An 18,401-nucleotide genomic window follows, 5' to 3' on the forward strand; every position below is an offset into this window, starting at 1 on the left:
CGTATCCCAAGCTTCTTTCAACGTTTTTGCACTAGATACATAAACCAATAGTTTATTGGCTACCTGCAATCTTATCGTCAATAAAGCTGTCCGGTCCTTCTTATCCCATGCTGGTTTCTGGTTGGCATCTGATGGCGCCCTTCCGGGATCCACATATTCCCATAGACCCTGATCTGTCAAGATGTCCATCATCTTGATTTTCCATACCACTTAATTGTCCGCGCCTTTAAGCAGTTCAATCCGGTAAACATTTGATGATCCATTATTGGTCTCCATTTGCTGCTATGTAATTGACAGGGTAATGTGTGATAGGGTATCATGTATGATAAAGTCTGTGACGTGGTGATATAGCAGTATGATAAAGTTTTGTATAGTGTGTGTAGTATGTTTAGGGCTCGGGACCCATAACCTGTTGGAGCAGCGAGTACGAGGGGTAGTGGTTAAGTGAGAAGGTAATGAATTTGGGGACTCTCAGTCCCCCTTATATACTACAAACATATGTAACTAGAATGTACTACAAACTACTATAACTATCTACAGTTTCTAGTGTTTGGAAGTCCAGTCTCGTGACTGGAAAAAGACTGTAACCAGACCGGACCAAGACTGCAAAAGACTGGACCTGCGGTTACGGTCTTTTATTTTTGCAATGTAAAGACCGCAAAAAAACCGGTTAACGTGAACTGGTCTTTTGTAGCCCCTTAAATACCCTTTAAAACGCACCCAAGAACGTACGATTTTGTAAAAAAATGAGAGAGATATGAATTAAAATGTAAATTACTTTTGGGAATAATAGATGTACCAGACTTATTTTATAGAAGCACCAATTCCTAACGGAATTTAACGTTCTTGGGCTCGTTTTGAAGCTATTAGAGATGTTAATAAATTTACCGATTCATAATTTTAAAATATTGGCCTAAAGACCGGTCATAAACCGGTTAAAACCGATGCAGACCGAAACCGGTCTATAGACTGCAAAAAACCGCAGTCTGCAGTCTTTTTGCGGTCCGGTCTGGTCTTTTGACTTCTGGGGAAAAGGTAGACTGGTTACGGTTACGGTTAACGCCCCTGGGCATCAAAAAACCGGACCGAACCGGACTTTCAAACACTAACAGTGTCCTATATGAGACTAGTACGTGCGCGTATGCACGGGATCGGCATACCGGAGTTGCCGGTCCGCCTCGACTATTCAACACGGGGATGACAAAATTCCTATCCAAATTCAGAGTGAGTGTCTCATTCTGCCACTTTACAAACCATATACCTTACGAAAGCACAGTTTTAACTGCGCAGGGCCTCTCGCTGCCAGGAAACCCGATTCCTCATGCATCGGTCAACGTCCAAATCTCCGGCGTACACGAAAAGGTTTTGGAAATAGACTTCTGCCTAAGTTCTAATCCCACTTGGAATGAAAACTCACCTAGGTCCGACATACATTCTCAAATCAATCTCAAATATGACTTTTTACTCACAAGACATTAGAGTTTTTGTCAAGAAGGGAGCTCTGGTCTCATTTATCATAAAACATCGATACTCTTATAAACTTCGCAAGACTATCATTGCAACATCGCCACAGTTTCCAGTACAACAACTTCTGGAATGTCAGCAAAATCAAGGGGCAGACCAAAGTGAGCTTCCTACGAACAAGGTGAGCGTAGCATCTTTAAGTCCAGATCTCAGTAGCAGTATCTGCTAGTATCTGGTGGTGTGGTTTTTTCTAACGTCGGAGCTGATCGGGTTTGAGCCGAAGAAGTGAACGACATCAATATACTTACACGCGACTCTCAAGGTCCAAGGTCGGCAAAGCCAGGAGGTCTGACTATGTTACTTGCGATTGACCACATCGTAGTTCAGCTTGACCGATTCATGTTGTGATTTACAACTAGAACTGGCACAATGTCAATCGTGATTTTATTGTCTTCCACAACAATTGACGAGCACTCGTTAAACAGTGCCGCTTGCTATACTTAACTACTTTTTGCTTTTACAAGTTTCAACGATTTACGATGAGAGGACTATTAGTAAATAGACCCTCTCGTTTTAAGATTGTCAAACGACGCGACGACTCAATATATACATTCCACCGAAGGACAAACGTGACGCTATCAGTATCTAATTCCAAACTTTCTGTGCATACAACCCAAGCGCAGCATTTGCCAAAATCGGACTGTACGTCTTCACATCCCCCGTAGTATAACTCTTACTCGTCTGCACCGAGTTCAAAATCTGCAACAGCTGCGCTTGAATAAAGTCCACAAAGACAAGGTCAATGGGCGTATCGTCAGACACGTTCGGGACCTGCGAGCCGATGAAGGGTGGGGATGAGAAGAAGGGTAGTGGGGCGTGAGGGGTGTCGTCTCCTACGCCTGGACAGCTCTAAGAAAAAAAATTGATATGGGTGATGACGAGGAGAAAAGAAAAGAAAAGAAAAGACGTACATCCGCAGTGACGTATCCCAGAGTAAGGTTCTGAGCCGCCCTCCTATCAATCCCATCATTCCTCTTATCCATCTCCTCCAACCACCTCATATAAACCGTATCAACATGTCCCCTCCCATACATCTCCCGCTCCCTCTCCTCCAACTCGCGTCGCTGGTTCGAGCCAGCTTTATTCAAAGTCGGGAGAACCTGCTTGGCGATGGAGGCAGGTATGTCGGCGATGTACAGGAACGCATCGGCAAAGGGCGACGCTGTGAGTTGGTCGTTCTTGGTGAAAGGGCCAGCGTAGACGTCGAAGCGTTGGGAGCCAGAGTTGGTGATCATAATGTTGGGGATGGAGGCGCGGGTGTTGTTGATGGCCAGCGCGACTGGGACGGCCTGGTTGCGAAAAGGTCAGTTGGGCGGACACGCCAAGGCGCTAACGACGTACGTTCTCGATGAACAATGAAAGCAAGGAGTTGTTGGATGGGTATGGCGACCTGCCGATATCTTTGTTAGCAAACGTCCTTGGGTGTGCTCAACGAAAAGAGACATACTGGCTGATTGTGAAATCATGAGGTGCCGTTCCAAACTGGAAAGACAAGTCGAATTTCTTTGACAATTTCTCAAGGCCAGAATCGATGGATTGGCCGCTGGAGGTGTCAAAGTTGTGCACATTGCGTTGAGTATGGTACTATACAAACATGAGCTCTTAAACGTTGACTGAAATACGTGAGCTGACGAACCTCGAATGTGACACGATTTGGATCGAGGTATCGCCTGCTGAAAGTAATGTTCTTCGTGCTTCCTTTCTTATCAAGCTTGGCGCCTTCGTGCGTGTAAGTATGAAAGAAAGCGTATTAAAATAACAAACTTACTCATCCAACCAATGGTTTCCATGTATCGTCCACTCTCCAACGACATCGAGCGACCATCCATCTGAACTATGAGCATATTCTCAATATCAGCTGATGCATTCCAACCAAACCAAACAAAATCCTTACGGCAATTGCGAATGTGGGTATGCCCTACAAACATCATTACCCCTCGAGTTCTTCAACATTGCACAGAGGAAGCACTCACCACCAAGAATAAGAATAGGCGTAAGGGGATGAATGGCACGAATGGCATTGTACACAAGTGGCCCTGAAAGTTCAAAACGTCAGCGAACACGCAAGCGTACCAATGTTCTCTTACAATTGTCACGGGCAATAGGCATATGTCTGTTCCAAAGACCTGAGTCCTCCAAAAGGCAATACACACACATAGATCAAGACTAACCCAGTGAGCAAGAAAAAGTCAGGCTCGGCTTTGATAGCATCAGCGAACTACATAAACGACGCAAATGAATGAGTTGGCTTCCACTGAGCAATGACAGGCCATACCCAAGCTTCCTTGACCATATCCGCCACCTTTTGAACAGTGGTATTCTTGTCGTTCCCAGTGAAATTGTAGAGAACGCCGAGGGCAGTGACTTGTTTGCCTCTATAAAATCACCCTATCAATCGACGAATAACGGCCGTGAAAAACGGGGCAAAACGTACTTCCTCGTCTTGAATTTTGCGAAACGGCCTACATTTGCGAAGCTTTGATTGAGATTCTTTTTTCAAGTGCACGTATGAGGAGAATGCTTACTGCCAACAGGGACACTTTGGAGTTGACCATGCTCGTTCACAACGGTGATGTTGACGTTGGAGGAGAGGTATCGTCCATTGAACCTCGGTGCGAAGTTCTTGTACCTATTTCCGAGCCACCGGTCAGAACCCATGGGCTAGCGTATGTAGAGAGAACGTACATGTCAAGAGTATTGTTGTAGGTGTACAGCTCGTGGCTGAAACGTTCCTTGAGCATTTAAGTTGAAAATACTTTGAGCAAATGACATACTTTCCAATGGCAAGAACGTCATAAGGCAATTTTTTGAAGAACTCGTTCGCCTATGAATCAACCGATCAGAAAGTTATTTTCACAGGCAATAAGGGGGTACACACATCATGAGCGTCTATGCCGCCGGCAGGGTATCCGTCGATAAGGCCAGTTCCTTCGTAGATGCATGAAGACAGATAGGCATCTGGAGTGAACAAACGACTCACCATCGTGGAGATCACCCGTGTCAACCAACAAAAGGTCCACATCGCGTTTCTAAACAAAAAAGACTCAACACAACCCGCAAAGGAAAAAGAAGAAAAAACACGTACTTTAGCAATTTCCTTCATGTGCGACACAAAAGACGCGAAATCACCAAAGGTACCGCTGTTCAATGAACCGTCAGCTTTACTTTACATTCCACACTGAATCTATCTAACAAACAGACCTGTAATTCGGCTCTGGGAACGAAGATTTCTGATGCCCAAGAAGCCAGCCATGGCTATCGGTAGTATGGATGATGTTAATATCACCCCACTCCAACGGCCTCGACGGGGGAGTCAACTTTGCTGGTACTGGTGCTGGTGCAGTTACATGTCGCGCAGCATGGGTATGCCCATGGTCGTCCCCGTCTGCGCACGCGTTGGCCACGGACAGAACTGAGAGGAAGGCCAATAACGGCAAGCCTGAGAGGGACCTCATGGTGGTGGGATTGGACCTAGGGGGTGCTTTGGAGACTCGAAAAGCCAAAGCTTATAAGGCCAGCGGTACGGTGTAGGAGGGGTATATAAATAGACTGTGCGCCATATGGATTGGATGCAGGAGGATGGGGAACGTGGTTCGCGATTCCATGCTGGGCGGATGTCAGGAACGATGACGGGGGCGTCTGCGAGAAGCTTGGCGTTTTCAGTAGAGTGTGTACTTGATGGTAAATGAAGAAGAGGATGCTTCTAGCCGCGGAGTGGGAAGGAGAATTATGGGTGCTGTGATACTTGATCTTCTGCTGCTCACAAGGCCTGCTGAACTATACCAGGTCAACTTGAAAACTCCTACAGACCATACATACAGATGTACGCACCTGTTGCAAAGCAACGGATAAATAATGCCGCCTCCCAAAAAGCCAGAGCGCACGTTCTTAACCCCAATCGCTTCTGACGAATCATCATTTCGTTTTCCTCTTGATGACCACTCTATGGCCGCGTTGGCGATAGCGGAACAATGTCGATTAACTCGCTGTCCAGTGTCCATGTTAGATTGATGTTAGATGTTAGATTGAGGCTTCAAATGTGAGAATGAGCACAGCCACCTACCACGCTCATCCCTCCCAACACGTCGAGCTCACCGTCGAGCCCAAGCTCACGCGCACGGATAACCTTCAACGAGCTTGATTCCCCCGCCGCCGCCTCCAACAACAACACCAACAACAACGACCAACCCGCAGATGAACCTCTCCCTCTACAGCATCCAAGCCTTCATCATCCTCGACACAGAAGGCAACCGCGTACTCGCAAAATACTACCGCCCAAAAAGCCACCCTCAGGGCGAAAGCAAAGAATGGCCGACGTTGAAAGACCAAAAGGCGTTTGAGAAGGGTCTGTGGGCGAAGACGAAGAAAGCTGGGGGTGCGTCGCGTTCTCTTCTCCCTTCCATCCATCCATTTCTCAGTAGTATTCAATTTCACTGACACTGACACCTGGGGGGATGTAGGCGACATAATTCTATACGACTCCCACTTGGCTTTATACAAACACTCCCTAGACCTCATCCTCTACTTCATCGCGGGCCCAACAGAGAACGACCTGATGATCTCAACGGCGCTAACCTCCCTCACCGACGCGCTCACCATGCTTCTCCGGAATTCGTTGGAGAAACGAGGGGTGTTGGAGAATTTGGATTTGGTCCTGCTGTGTTTGGATGAGACGATAGATGATGGGTGGGTGTTTCTGTTCCTTCTTCTTGGTGTGAGACTAACGGAAGTTGAATGGCGTAGAATCATCGTAGACACAGACGCCACAGCCATCGCTTCGCGCGTTAGCAGACCGCGCCCCGACACGACGGAAATAGTCATCAACGAACAAACGATCATGAGCGCGTATCAGACCGTGAAGGAGAAGATGCAACAGAGGATAGGACAGTTGTAGAATCGTTGTTGTGTATTCCCCCGTCATTTATGAGTCGCTGTGTGCTAATGGAAGATGGATTGTTCGCAAGATGACAGCACTATTCAAATCCGTCCGAACTAAAATACAATTTTTAATCTTTCTAGAGTCCATATTCCTCCTGCTTCTAAACCTCCACAAAAGCCCTATAAAGGACCATCTCCTCCTCACCACCCCTTAGCAAAACCTCCGTCCCCGCCCCAACGAAAAACACATCCCCCTTCCCAACCTCCATCCTGCCATCCCACACAACCTCCCCCCTCCCCTCCGACACAAGCACAATCGACGGCCCCCCAACCACACCCCACCTCTCCTCCTTCCCTTCCCCCACCTTCCCAACAAGCACCGCAAACTCCGGAACAGGGGGATCATACCACTCACCCTGACCCCCCTCCCATTTTCTCGGGGTAACCGCATGCCTGCGCCCCTCCCCAGCCTCATACGTCAAACACCCCACCAACCTCTCCACATCCCTCAATTTCGGAGTCAAGCCCGCTCGAATGACGTTATCTGAATTAGCCATGCATTCAATGCAGTCCCCTGATAGATAGGCATGCGGTTCGCCTGCGCCGAGGAAGATGGCGTTGCCTGGGGAGAGGTGGATGTGGTTTAGGAGAAAGGCGCAGAAGATGCCGATGTCGTTTGGGTATTGAGAGGATAGTAGTAGTACCAGATCTACTATTTCTTTATCGTTGGGTGGTGGAAGGGTGGAGTGGTACCGCGATACGAGTATGTCGAGCTGGGATTTTACTTTCTCTTCTGGTGTAGTCATCAATGCTCCGAAGAGGGCTTTCAGTGCGCTTTTCTCTTTGGGCGTGTTGCTGGATGGTGATGATGATATGTCGAGAAACGCAGTTAGGACATCATGCGGTATAAGCGCTGCGAGCTCCGGCGTCGAACGCAGATACGCTGCTATCTCATTGAGCGGCCGAAACCCACACAAAGCGCGGAACGGCGTGATGGCGAGGGCCATTTCTGGTTTATGGTTATCATCTATGCCACCCCAATCCTCGTCATCAATCCCCGTCCATCCAATGAGCTAAAACACACACCTTTATAAATCCCCGGCAACCTCTTATGAAACTCCTCCGCTGTTTGCTTATCAGGATGAGCTTGTATACTCAACGCCTTCCCAATGGACAAGATCTTGAACAAGAAGGGTAGGTTCCCCCTCTCCGCGCCTTGTGATTCGAATCGGCGAATCACCTTTTGACCCATTAGTTCGGGGTGGGCTGCGAGGTGGGATGAGAGGGTTTCATGGGTGGATAGGACGAGGGATGGGGAGGTTGGGTGGGTGCCCATCCATAGCTATTTGTGCATTCATTAATTGAATGTTAATTTGAAAAGGAGAGGGGGGTACCTCAGCGTAAGGCTTCCTCTCATCGATATCCTTCAACGACGGCACGCCCGACGCAGCCGCGAGCTGAGCGACGACGGACGTAAAGCCTGATTTGCCCCAGTCATATTGTTGCATTGTTGGGTGGATCTTGAAGACAGACATGAGTTTTGGTGGCAAGGGGTAGTGAGTTCACTCTGGATAGCTGTGATGGACGTCATGGGGAGAGTTGGTGGCGCTGCTCGGAGCTTGAAGTGCGTTCAATGAGAGAGGAGGTTACACGGGTACAACAATTACAACAACAGATAACTACGTCTCAGATGGGCGAGAAATACAGGTCGAAAAGAGGAGAAATAGAACGTGATGGATGATATGGCAAAGCCGCTGCCAGTGCTATAGCAGATTCCTCAATAGATGACTATCCAACCGCGTATCAGCAACCGCCAATCATACGCGGAAGCACAACTCACCTCCCCTGTATCGATTTAGTGACAACTCCCGAATACTGATACACCGCTACAGACGACGCAGCAGCAGCAAGCGACAATGCGCCAAGCACCGAAAAAACGCGTGTCTTGTCTGAGCACGTCTGGTCCGAGCTTCCCCATACTTCTGAAGAGGTGAGGGCGGGGTGTTCGTATAGATCCGTGGCGGCGCGCATATTATGAGGTGGGTGAGAACGCGAATTCGAAAAAAAGAAAGACTTGAGAGATTGGAGAATAAACAGTAGACGTGGTGGTGGTGGTGGTGGTAGTGGGCGACTCTTGTAATTGTTCGCCTCAAATCGTTGACGTTTCTAGAAACGACCACGTTGTGTGTATACAGCACCAGTAGCGGGCGTACTTACGGTCTGATCGGGGCTGTCTCTTTATTTAAATAAACGCCTCTCAATCAAGCGGGGGTCGGCGAAATGTGCGTGTTCTGGCCGCGTAGAGAGAAATGAGCAAGGCCGACGCCGATGTGAGAGCGAGACAAGGAAGCATTTCGACTGTCCATACCAGACATTATATCACCCTTCCGCTTCTTTTGTTTCCAGGTTTAGCCAAAGCCTTACAGTGTCTTGCATAATGCTTTGCAGCATGAATTTTTTCAAATCGTATTTGATTATATTTGTAGTGAACCTGATATGTCACAACTAAGGCCCAACGAAATGATCTCTGTCCGGAATAAGCCTGAATGTGACATCTCAGGACCAGTTTAAACACAGCCAAATACAATTTCAAAAAATTCACGCTGCAAAGCATTATGCAAGGCACTGTACATAGCACCTGACTGACGTGCAGGGTCCGAGCAGTAAGTAGACGCCCCGGTAGACCCATTCCCCATTCCCTCACCCTCGGTAAAAGTTTCAATGGAGGAGCATGTACGCCGAACTACTTACACATAACACCACTACGTGTACTGGTACAAACGAGCGAGAACGAGTGAAAGCAATGAGAAAGAGAAAAAAAAAAGTGTGATATCAATAATACGAGAGTGTGGAACAATGGGAAATGCCAGAGAGAGGTCGTGTGATCAGTCAGTTCCAATACCAAGAGTAGTCATCGTAGATGGATCATAAAATGCGCGAGTCATCATCAGCTGAAAAAAACAAAAACAAAAAAGACAGGTAGAAAACACAAAAGAAAGAAGAAACTAGAAAAGGCAAACGAAATTGCTAGGGAACACATTCCTTCCCGGCTGTCTCCGCGCTTCATCAAGGAGCTCCCCATTCCACCACCCATCTTCCGGGGTGGACGTAACAGCGATAATGTCCCCTGCTTGGAAATCAAACTCTTCTTCAATGGTAGCAGCGTATTCGTACAGCGCTTTTACTGTTGAAAGTGGTGTCAGCATCAATAGAAAGCAAAAGGAGGGTGATAGATACCGTAGAAGAGAATCTGATCACCATCTTCCGTCGTTTGACCTGGGGGAGGCGGTTGAGGTGAGGGTGACCGGCCTACGGGGCTAGGATCTCGATACCCAAGCTGCTGCTGCTGCTGTTGTGGCTGATAACCTCCTTGTCTTTGCTGCTGCTGAGGTTGTAGTTGCTGCTGCTGAGGTTGCAGTTGCTGCTGCTGCTGAGGCTGTTGCAACCGTTGCTGAGGCTGCAACTGCCTCTGCTGCTGCTGCTGCTGAACAGGTGCCAACTGCTGCTGCTGTTGAACAGGCGCCAACTGCTGCTGCTGCGGCTGATAATACCCAGGCGCACCCCGCCCAACACCAACACCATTGACACCCGCACTATAAGAACCAGCCTGTGCAGGCGTCATCTGATACGCAGTCTGCTGCTGCTGGGGCACAGGCGCAGGCTGATACAGAACAGGAGAAGGCGTATACGAAGGCTGAACGGGGGGAGGAGGCTGGATGTAACTCGCTTGTGGTGGAGGCGCTTGGTACAGTGTTGGTGGAGGGGGTGTAACGGCATATGCTTGCTGCTGAGGGGGAGGAACAGACATGTAACTCGATCGGCGTGCTTGCGGCTGTTGTTGTTGAGGAACGATGGGAGGGTTATACTGAGGCTGAATCTGTTGCTGCTGTGGTGGGCCAGGCCGCTGTTGTTGCTGCTGCTGAGGCCGCTGCTGATGTTGCTGTTGCTGTTGATACCCATGCGCCATATCATCATGCAACACTCTTCCACTGGGGTCAAGCACAATACCCACAGCGTTTGGACTAGGCGCACGAACGATTCCTTGAGGAGGTGGAGCGATATACGAGTTCATTACGCTACCAGGCGCGGGACTTGGTCCGCGAGATTGCGGTTGAGGACTATTACTGCGTGAACCATGCGCACCAATTCCGGCGTGTCCCGTACTAGGAGGCCGCGCCAAATTCTGGCCGTGACTCAAGTTAGATTGGTGCTGTGGCGGATTCTGCTGACCAGGCTGCACTGAAAAACTTCCCCTTCTGCTACCCTGCCGACTAAGCGACTTCCGCTCTCCAGGCAAAGACTGGTGATAATCAGCCAACACCTCTTGGACAACCTCTGACCCAGAAGGCGTGGTGGGTCTAGGAACCATGAACGCCGCAGTGGGAGGATTAGGAGACGCAGGTCGAGATGCAGCCGCTGCTGCTGCTGGATGCGTGCCCACAACCACTTCTGCTGAATTACGGTAATCACGAACCGGGGCGGGGCTGGTACTTTGCAAGTTGGAACCGCCCGCCAGGCTTGTGCTGGTTGGAGGGGGAGAAAGTGTAGTAGAAGGTCCTGGAGATGTACGAGGACGAGAGGAGGGTCTTTGTTCCTGTGCTTGTGCAGCCATACTAGGCCTATTGACTGTGTTTCTTCGAACACTACCAGTTGACGAAACCGCGTTCTGTAGCTCTTCCAACTGCTTCGCGAGAGGATCAACGGTGGTGGATCCGTTACCAATGGGCTTGACTGGAGATGATGCGTTGGAACGAATAGACGGTGAAGGTGCTTTAATCCGGCCTTGTTGTTGTGGGTCTTTCGACAAGTCAACTTTATACGCGTTATTGCCTACCTTGATGTACGTTTCGGCAGTAGGGTCAATAGTTTCGGCGTGAGGATCTTGGAGGATGCGCTGGGACGTCTGTGACGGCGCCTGCGAAGCATAAGTAGGTTTTCTTTGAGGAGGTTGCCCGGTGGGCCCTGGGGCAGGTGCACCGTAGGCAGGTTGATTGTTATGAGTTCCATTGACATATACCGCTTGCTGGGCCTGCGCCCTACTCTGCGTGGGTCTGCGAGTAAGATCAGGAGGCTCGGTATAAAGTTCTGATCGTCGCCCGCCTCCTCCAGCGCCTATCCCTGCAGTGTTGACGACTGGCTCGTCCAAATCAGGCTCCACGGTGTTCCGCAGAGGTAGCTCTCTCTGTGTGGCTCGCACAAACTGGGCAGGACGAAATGTGGGTCGTGACGAAGAGGAGGGGACGGCATCAGATGTGTTATAATTGACAAAAGCAGGAGGGTCTGGGATTTGATTGCCAGTCCCATAATTGTGTACAAAGTTTTCCATGTCTTTTTCGGCCTCCATTCGTTCCAAAGCAAGACGCATTTTTTCACAAGACTTGCAAATCTTGGTCAGTGTATGTTGGGGAACACAAGATAAGCAATCACTCACCTCATCATCCGCAACACAAACGGTAGATACACAATTGGCATACGCCCACATGTTGTCCCTCATAAACTCCATGCGCTCTTCCTCCAAATCCTGGCATTGATCACAAAACACCTTCCAAGCCTGCTCCCACTTGTGCACCGTATCTTGCAAGGCTTTGGAAAAGTTGGCAAAGTCGCGCTCATTGGTTTGTACAGTCTGTTGTGCACGTTCCAGTTTTATATGAATCTTCTCCAGGTCCTTTCCCTGTACCAACGATGACTGCGCCGTGTATGAATTGATCCGCATGCAGTCCGCTTCGTATTTCTCGCGCGCTTTGGTCACGTAGGTCTCTTGCGTCTGTTTCGTTTTAAAGTCCTTCTCGATGGCCGCCTGGGCGACTTTCTTGTGTTGGAGTTGCCGCGTGTAAAACGCAGCTGCGGGGGACTCCAAATCATTGCGTATTTGCTGCGCAAGGCTAAGGTGGAAACCGGACTGGCGCTCAGTCTCGACTTTGACGGCGTTCATAGAATTGCGTAATTCTCTGGAGAGGAAAGTGTTAGCACTACAACTTCAAGTCTACAAAGCCCAACCTACCCAATTTCATCCCTTCCCAAAACCATTTTCGACAATTTGGTTAAACGTTTGGCATAATCTTCCTCGATCGCTGCCCTAAAGCATACGCAAGGGTGTGTGAGCTCCATAACCAGCTTTGAGAACCTACTCCAACGCACCTCTCCTTCCAAAAATTCTTCAACTCCTCAACCGTCCTCGCAGCCCCCCGCATGCGTGCAAAAAGTACATCGACGCCACCATCGCCCAAGCCCCAAAATGCGTTGCAGAAATCAAGTGATCGTGGTTGTAAGTCCGGAGTGCTAGCTCGGACATATTTGGATAGAGAAGTGGTTGAAGGCTGGCGGCGCGCAGACATGGTGCGTCGTCAGAGGGAATGGTATCAAACTCAGAAAGAAGGGGGAAGAAGGGCGGTGCTTGTTCGTCGTGTGTGAGCTCAAAGAATATGGCCTTGCGGTGATTCCGTGAACATAGATCACGTGATTCTTGCTAAATGGGACTACCTATGCGCACGACCAGGGGGACGTCATCGGAGAAATCCGTGAAATGCACTGGTACAGTCGGGGTCGTGGGAGAAAGCACGTGCATTCCAAACGGCACCTGCACTCGCCCAACAATTAGGTTGACCCCCGATACTATGCTATATCAGTACTTCGGCAGACCCTCTCAGTCGGCGGTCACAAATGTCACATTTTTTGGCGGATGAACGTGACAGACCGTGACTGGTCAAAAAACAGAACTTCGCCAATTCTTCGTTTTTTTTTGACGAAAAAAAGCGGAGTTAGATTGGATTATACCCAGGAGGCCCTGTATCAAATTTCGTGGCAAGATGTTTTGTGGAAAGTCTGAGATCAGGAAAGTGCCGACTGAGAGGGTCTGCCGAAGTACTGATAGGGCATAGTATACTGTACCATTTCGATCAATTCGGCAGTAACGCATAACACCGATTTTTTTTGACCCCAGATTTAATTTTTTCTCGATTTGTCCGATTTTTTGAGATTTATCGAAAACACAAAAAAGTCATGTGACTGCCGAATTGATCGAAATGGTACAGTATAGGTACCCGTAGGCACCACATCTGTTATGTACATCATCATAGATGGTCCTAGGTTGAACTTTTCCAGGTGATCTGGCTGAGTACACAAATCCTGGTGTGCACTAAACTCTCTTCTTTGCTGAAGTGTATAATTGTAATCATGGCATGATTACTACAGTTCCCATACTGTATCATATATAGGATGCACTGGCTGAGAATATAACTTCTCAGTTATTCTGCCTTTTGGCTTAGGTGGTCCTTTGTGCATCCTAGGGTCTGCTTACAATAATGCCCCCTTGGCAATCTGGGAGATGAAGCGAGATCTGTTCATACACATCATGATGATATGCCTGAAAAATGTCATAAGTATTCTATCACCATAAGTGAATCTTAGATCAAGGCGATGAATGGGGTATTGGTCAATGTTGAGGGGAGGGCAGTAAAGGGGAGGACCTCAATCTATGACCCAAAGTTTGGACTTAGAAAGATTATGTGTAGTAACAGATGTTGATTGTGGACCATACATCTGCCCAGTTGAAAGCTACCTCACGTCAGTGTTTGTAGACACACAGATTGAAATGGGGAAAGAAGGGATACATGCTGTGCTGCTGCAGAGCTGGAGTCTGCCTAGTCCCAACCTGAAATATTTGCAATTTGTTGGGAGGAACATAACACCATTTGCTGGTATCATGAGTGTCAAGTCAAATTGATTTGCCAGGCCTGATGGAGGTTGAGGTCAAAATGTAGCAGGACTTGCCAGTGTGCAGTGTCTGTTTGAACTTCAATGGGACTTGTAAATGACAGCGGTGTTCATTCAATATTGTACAAATGTTCAATGTTCAGCCTGAATTGAGTCTCTGAAAGACCATTTTAAACTCTATGCCCAGTACAGGGCTTCAGAAAGGGAAAGAAGAGAAGTAGTCATCCCAATCAAAGCCATCATAAATGTGATAATGATCATCGATATCTGAGTCCCCCATGAATCCACCATAATCATCTTCACTGACATCTGAGTCTGTGAAGCCTATCTCCAACCCATCTCACATCACATCAACAACAATTTCTTCAAGTTTGTCAACATGCTCTGCCGTCAGACGATGGCATTGAGAAAGCGTCAGCTTGCGCACTTCAGCCTTCCTCTCATTATGTTCCATCAGGCAGTCCTTCAAACCCTCCAACTCAGCTGATTCGTGATCATAATCTATATCAAAACTTGTGTCTTCAATTGTAAGATGGTGCAGGGAGGGAAAGTAGACTGTGGGTGGCATCTTTCTCTGATTGCATGAGTGATTCTGTGTCAATGAATTTGTAGGCACACTTGCACTGGTGGTTATACCAGGCTCAGCAATCATGGCTGAGAGAAGCATGTGTATGGCCATTCCTTGTGCACATATTGATCTAAGATGTGTAAGCTTCCCAAACCTCCTCAACCACATTTGTTCTGTCATCTGGCTTGCAGAAACGTCCAATGAGGCGAGCTGCTCCAAAGGTAAAGCAGCACAAGTCTCTCCAATTACCTTGTTCCAAATTCGGGGCATACTAATGGTTGAAGACCAGTGGAAACCCAAATCAATGGAAGGCAGCAGCAGTGTTTGCAAGTTCAGTTCAGTCCGGTTTTTTGTCCCCAAAACACGCAACCGTGGACCGCAACCAGTCTAGGACTGACCAATATATTGAGGGAACTGAACCGAACCACCTAGGACCGGTCTTTTGCAGTCTATGGAGCCGGTTCAGACCGATCCAGACCGGTTTTTTTGCGTATAATTTATTATATCAATATAAACCATTTGTATCTCAACTATTATTACTCTGAAAAATAAACAGGTTCTATAAAATAGTAAAGCATGTAAATACCCGTCATTCTACCAATTTTTAAGAGATTTAATGAAGATTTGACATAGCTATGACTGAAACCGAATTACATCTCCTAGAGACTTGGGTAAAATATGGATTTGGTTATATCTTTCTCAATTCTTAACTGTTTTTGATGAAACAAAAACCCAATAAAAGGTAATAAATGTGGTTACAAGGGTATGTAACGCACGTGACCATTTAACTGGTTGCAACCGATTAAAACCGGCCTTTGAACAGTTTTAAAAGATTTTCGAAATGAGGCAACCGGCAACTGGACCAACCCCAAATTGGGGCAACTGCAACCGAAAAAAAGACCGGTCCATGGTCCAGTTCAGTTCAGTCCACCAGCTTTTTGCAGTCCTATGGACTGAACCTTTAAACACTAGGCAGCTAGTGTTTGGAAGTCCAGTCTTGTGACTGGAAAAAGACCGTAACCAGACCGGACCAAGACCGCAAAAGACCGGACCTGCAGTTACGGTCTTTTATTTTTGAAATGAAAAGACCGCAAAAAAACCGGTTAACGTGAACTGGTCTTGACCGGTTTGGACCGGTCTTTTGTAGCCCCTTAAATACCCTTTAAAACGCACCCAAAAACGTACGATTTGGTAAAAAAAACGAGAGAGATATGAATTAAAATGTAAATTACTTTTGGGAATAATAGATGTACCAGACTTATTTTATAGAAGCACCAATTCCTAACGGAATTTAACGTTCTTGGGCTCGTTTTGAAGCTATTAGAGATGTTAATAAATTTACCGATTCATAATATTAAAATATTGGCCTAAAGACCGGTCATAAACCGGTTAAAACTGATGCCAACCGAAACCGGTCTATAGACCGCAAAAAACCGCGGTCTGCAGTCTTTTTGCAGTCCGGTCTGGTCTTTTGACTTCTGGGGAAAAGGCAGACCGGTTATGGTTACGGTTAACACCTCTGGGCATCAAAAAACCGGACCGAACTGGACTTTCAAACACTATAGGCAGCAGATCAGATAATCTTTCAAATGACAACATGGTAGACCAGGCTTGTAAACTGAAGCCCATTGAATCATTGCCCATGATTTTGAGACTGCAGATGGGTGGTTTTGCAGCACTCAATATGATAGCTGTTGGTTCCCAGAAGCCACTGACAAAGGTCAGGATACTGGAGAAATCAGCATCAGAGACTGCTGTGCTTTGGCAATATAGCTTGAGGGTGGCAGTGGATGACACAGATAGATGCCTCAATACATCAGAGCAGTCATAATCAGAGCCTGAGAGATGTAATTTTGCCAATGAGCAAAGTTCAACCTTGCATTTGTATGTCACTGTCAAAGAGCCATCAGCAACATGGGGAAGAGTGTCCTTTAAGTTGAGTACTGTAAGTGTTGGAAGTTGCTCTAGAACATCCAGAAAAAGGGGTGTAGATGGTCTAGTTCCTGGAGCAGTATCGTGGATTTTTAGGTGTGTAAGACCTCTGAGAAGGTGGGATGTCCAATTGATATTGCAACATATTAGTTCAAGGTGTCGGAGCTGAGAGGAGTCATCACTGAAGAGTTCTGGAGAAATGGAGTAGTTGTGATGAAAAGAATGCACTGTTGAAGTAGACAGCACAAGGGTTTGAAGCATGGGCACTGCTTTTGGGACACTTGAGAAAAGTTTTCCAAACCATGTGCCCAGGGCAACTATGTTGAACTCCTGTACACGGGAAATGTGGTTCAAGTCCAATGCCTTCAGTTGATTTTGGGCACATGTATCCAAACCAGGCATCAATGACTAGAGGGGCCATTTTGGACCTCTTCAACATCTCTTCCACCCACTTTGGTCACACAAAAACAAGGGTTGACCATAAGTGAGGGCAACCGATAGCCACTGTTTGCCAATGGCATGAGACATGGGTGACTCTAACCCAATCCATATTGAGCTGTGGGGGCTCATAAGTGGCTGCGCAGCAAACAAATATCTTGGAGAGCATTTCAGGGGGGAGACACGATATGCCAGCTAAACTATTGTGGCGAGACTTGAGCTCTCGGATGGCCCCTTCCATTTTCACAATGTCTTCATCAATACGGCAACAGGCAACATCAACGGTATTCTGAATTGTGTAAAAGTCTTGAATTTTTGGCTTGGAAGATAATATGGGGGTACTATCTTGAATTGAGTAAATATTCTGACTTCATGTTAAATTGAGCTTGATGGTAAAAGCTCACCTATGGAAAGAGGGTCATCAGGTTTATCAAATTGAGGAGTTGGACCAATGACAAATCCTGATATGTTGAGGTTGAATGTTGAATGTTAAAATACTGAACACTGAGGGCTGAGCACTGAGTACTAGTAGGAGTGTCATGCACAGGGGGCTGTCATCAGAGAAATCCATGAAATGCACTGGTACAGTTGGGTCGTGGGAGAGAGCACGTGCATTCCAAATGGCTCAGCGATAACAAATCACAGCAAGGCTTTTTATGAAAGCGCAAAGATGTGGTCGGAAGGATAAGAATGCTAGCAAATGGGACAAATATTTGAGTGGTGCAGGTAAAGTGGAGGGGTGAAATGTGTGTTGTGTTCTCAGCCTGAGCACAAAATAGTAGGGAATTATTATACACAAAATTGCAACTGAGAGAAAATGGTAGTATACTCCGACACATACCTAGTATATGACATAATTTGTCACTTCTTGAGTGCAGTGCCATTGCACTTGGAATTATGCCTATGGATTTGTGCGCACTGAGGGTGGTCAAAGTGATCACCTCCTGGCACAGACCACATTCAACCCTGGTGAATTCCGGTGTCTGTATCTATTGTGGTTTTAGGATAAATGCCGTCTTTCATTCATATAGTAACTGAGTGGGTGATTTTAGGTAGTTGTGCTGCACGCACGTCTGCACATCAGGAAAATGTTTTTTTTGCTGTAATTTGGTCATATTTATGTAGTCTCTGTGGGTCCTATAGGTTCATATAGGTATGTGCAAACCTCTGTAGGCTATGATAGGTAGTAAATCCTACTGTACAGTCTAAGTACCTGCTAGTAGGAATATATTAAAAGGATCACTGATGTAAGTGGGTGTTCTAACACTTATGAGTGACGTGCTTATGCAAGCATCATATGACGCCATTCCCACATGGCATCAAGAAAACATCGACTGGTCTGAAG

The 18,401-nt window shown here is 47.2% G+C and overlaps 8 protein-coding genes across 8 annotated transcripts; 2 read left to right on the top strand and 6 right to left on the bottom strand.

Annotated features, from left to right (window-relative positions):
* Window positions 1-1,197: 1,197 nt before the first annotated feature.
* Window positions 1,198-1,693, top strand: LACBIDRAFT_316386 (uncharacterized protein; the record flags this gene model as incomplete). The annotated part of the gene is made up of 3 exons (XM_001889777.1): window positions 1,198-1,224; window positions 1,291-1,421; window positions 1,480-1,693. The coding sequence occupies 3 exons, from the start codon at window positions 1,198-1,200 to the stop codon at window positions 1,691-1,693; spliced, it is 372 nt and encodes a 123-aa protein (XP_001889812.1).
* A 416-nt stretch (window positions 1,694-2,109) lies between these two features.
* LACBIDRAFT_334938 (uncharacterized protein) lies at window positions 2,110-4,979 on the bottom strand (the record flags this gene model as incomplete). The annotated part of the gene is made up of 20 exons (XM_001889818.1): window positions 2,110-2,373; window positions 2,436-2,813; window positions 2,866-2,914; window positions 2,972-3,108; window positions 3,161-3,243; window positions 3,293-3,358; window positions 3,419-3,442; window positions 3,498-3,560; window positions 3,612-3,657; window positions 3,680-3,742; window positions 3,800-3,899; window positions 3,959-3,986; window positions 4,050-4,153; window positions 4,210-4,245; window positions 4,299-4,348; window positions 4,403-4,482; window positions 4,505-4,553; window positions 4,610-4,664; window positions 4,726-4,779; window positions 4,918-4,979. The coding sequence occupies 20 exons, from the start codon at window positions 4,977-4,979 to the stop codon at window positions 2,110-2,112; spliced, it is 1,791 nt and encodes a 596-aa protein (XP_001889853.1).
* Window positions 4,980-5,718: 739 nt separating this feature from the next.
* On the top strand, window positions 5,719-6,418 carry LACBIDRAFT_241431 (coatomer protein; the record flags this gene model as incomplete). The annotated part of the gene is made up of 3 exons (XM_001889778.1): window positions 5,719-5,899; window positions 5,985-6,210; window positions 6,268-6,418. The coding sequence occupies 3 exons, from the start codon at window positions 5,719-5,721 to the stop codon at window positions 6,416-6,418; spliced, it is 558 nt and encodes a 185-aa protein (XP_001889813.1).
* A 145-nt stretch (window positions 6,419-6,563) lies between these two features.
* LACBIDRAFT_256137 (mannos-6-phosphate isomerase) lies at window positions 6,564-7,937 on the bottom strand (the record flags this gene model as incomplete). Its single annotated transcript, XM_001889819.1, has 3 exons — window positions 6,564-7,429; window positions 7,489-7,744; window positions 7,797-7,937. 3 exons carry the CDS (start codon window positions 7,935-7,937, stop codon window positions 6,564-6,566), a joined length of 1,263 nt encoding a protein of 420 aa, XP_001889854.1.
* Window positions 7,938-7,998: 61 nt separating this feature from the next.
* Window positions 7,999-8,722, bottom strand: LACBIDRAFT_316390 (uncharacterized protein). Its single transcript, XM_001889820.1, has 2 exons — window positions 8,243-8,722; window positions 7,999-8,190 (listed from the first exon to the last, which is right to left on the bottom strand). The coding sequence occupies exons 1-2, from the start codon at window positions 8,431-8,433 to the stop codon at window positions 8,166-8,168; spliced, it is 216 nt and encodes a 71-aa protein (XP_001889855.1). The 5' UTR covers window positions 8,434-8,722; the 3' UTR covers window positions 7,999-8,165.
* Window positions 8,723-9,407: 685 nt separating this feature from the next.
* Window positions 9,408-12,740, bottom strand: LACBIDRAFT_316391 (uncharacterized protein; the record flags this gene model as incomplete). Its single annotated transcript, XM_001889821.1, has 5 exons — window positions 9,408-9,586; window positions 9,640-11,779; window positions 11,834-12,353; window positions 12,407-12,481; window positions 12,544-12,740. 5 exons carry the CDS (start codon window positions 12,738-12,740, stop codon window positions 9,408-9,410), a joined length of 3,111 nt encoding a protein of 1,036 aa, XP_001889856.1.
* Window positions 12,741-13,402: 662 nt separating this feature from the next.
* Window positions 13,403-14,956, bottom strand: LACBIDRAFT_334942 (uncharacterized protein; the record flags this gene model as incomplete). The annotated part of the gene is made up of 4 exons (XM_001889822.1): window positions 13,403-13,460; window positions 13,703-13,768; window positions 13,989-14,099; window positions 14,463-14,956. 4 exons carry the CDS (start codon window positions 14,954-14,956, stop codon window positions 13,403-13,405), a joined length of 729 nt encoding a protein of 242 aa, XP_001889857.1.
* A 1,146-nt stretch (window positions 14,957-16,102) lies between these two features.
* LACBIDRAFT_334943 (uncharacterized protein) lies at window positions 16,103-17,146 on the bottom strand (the record flags this gene model as incomplete). Its single annotated transcript, XM_001889823.1, has 2 exons — window positions 16,103-16,629; window positions 17,071-17,146. The coding sequence occupies 2 exons, from the start codon at window positions 17,144-17,146 to the stop codon at window positions 16,103-16,105; spliced, it is 603 nt and encodes a 200-aa protein (XP_001889858.1).
* Window positions 17,147-18,401: the final 1,255 nt, after the last annotated feature.

Source organism: Laccaria bicolor, genomic scaffold (assembly GCF_000143565.1).
Source record: "Laccaria bicolor S238N-H82 LACBIscaffold_73 genomic scaffold, whole genome shotgun sequence".
Lineage (NCBI taxonomy): Eukaryota > Fungi > Basidiomycota > Agaricomycetes > Agaricales > Hydnangiaceae > Laccaria > Laccaria bicolor.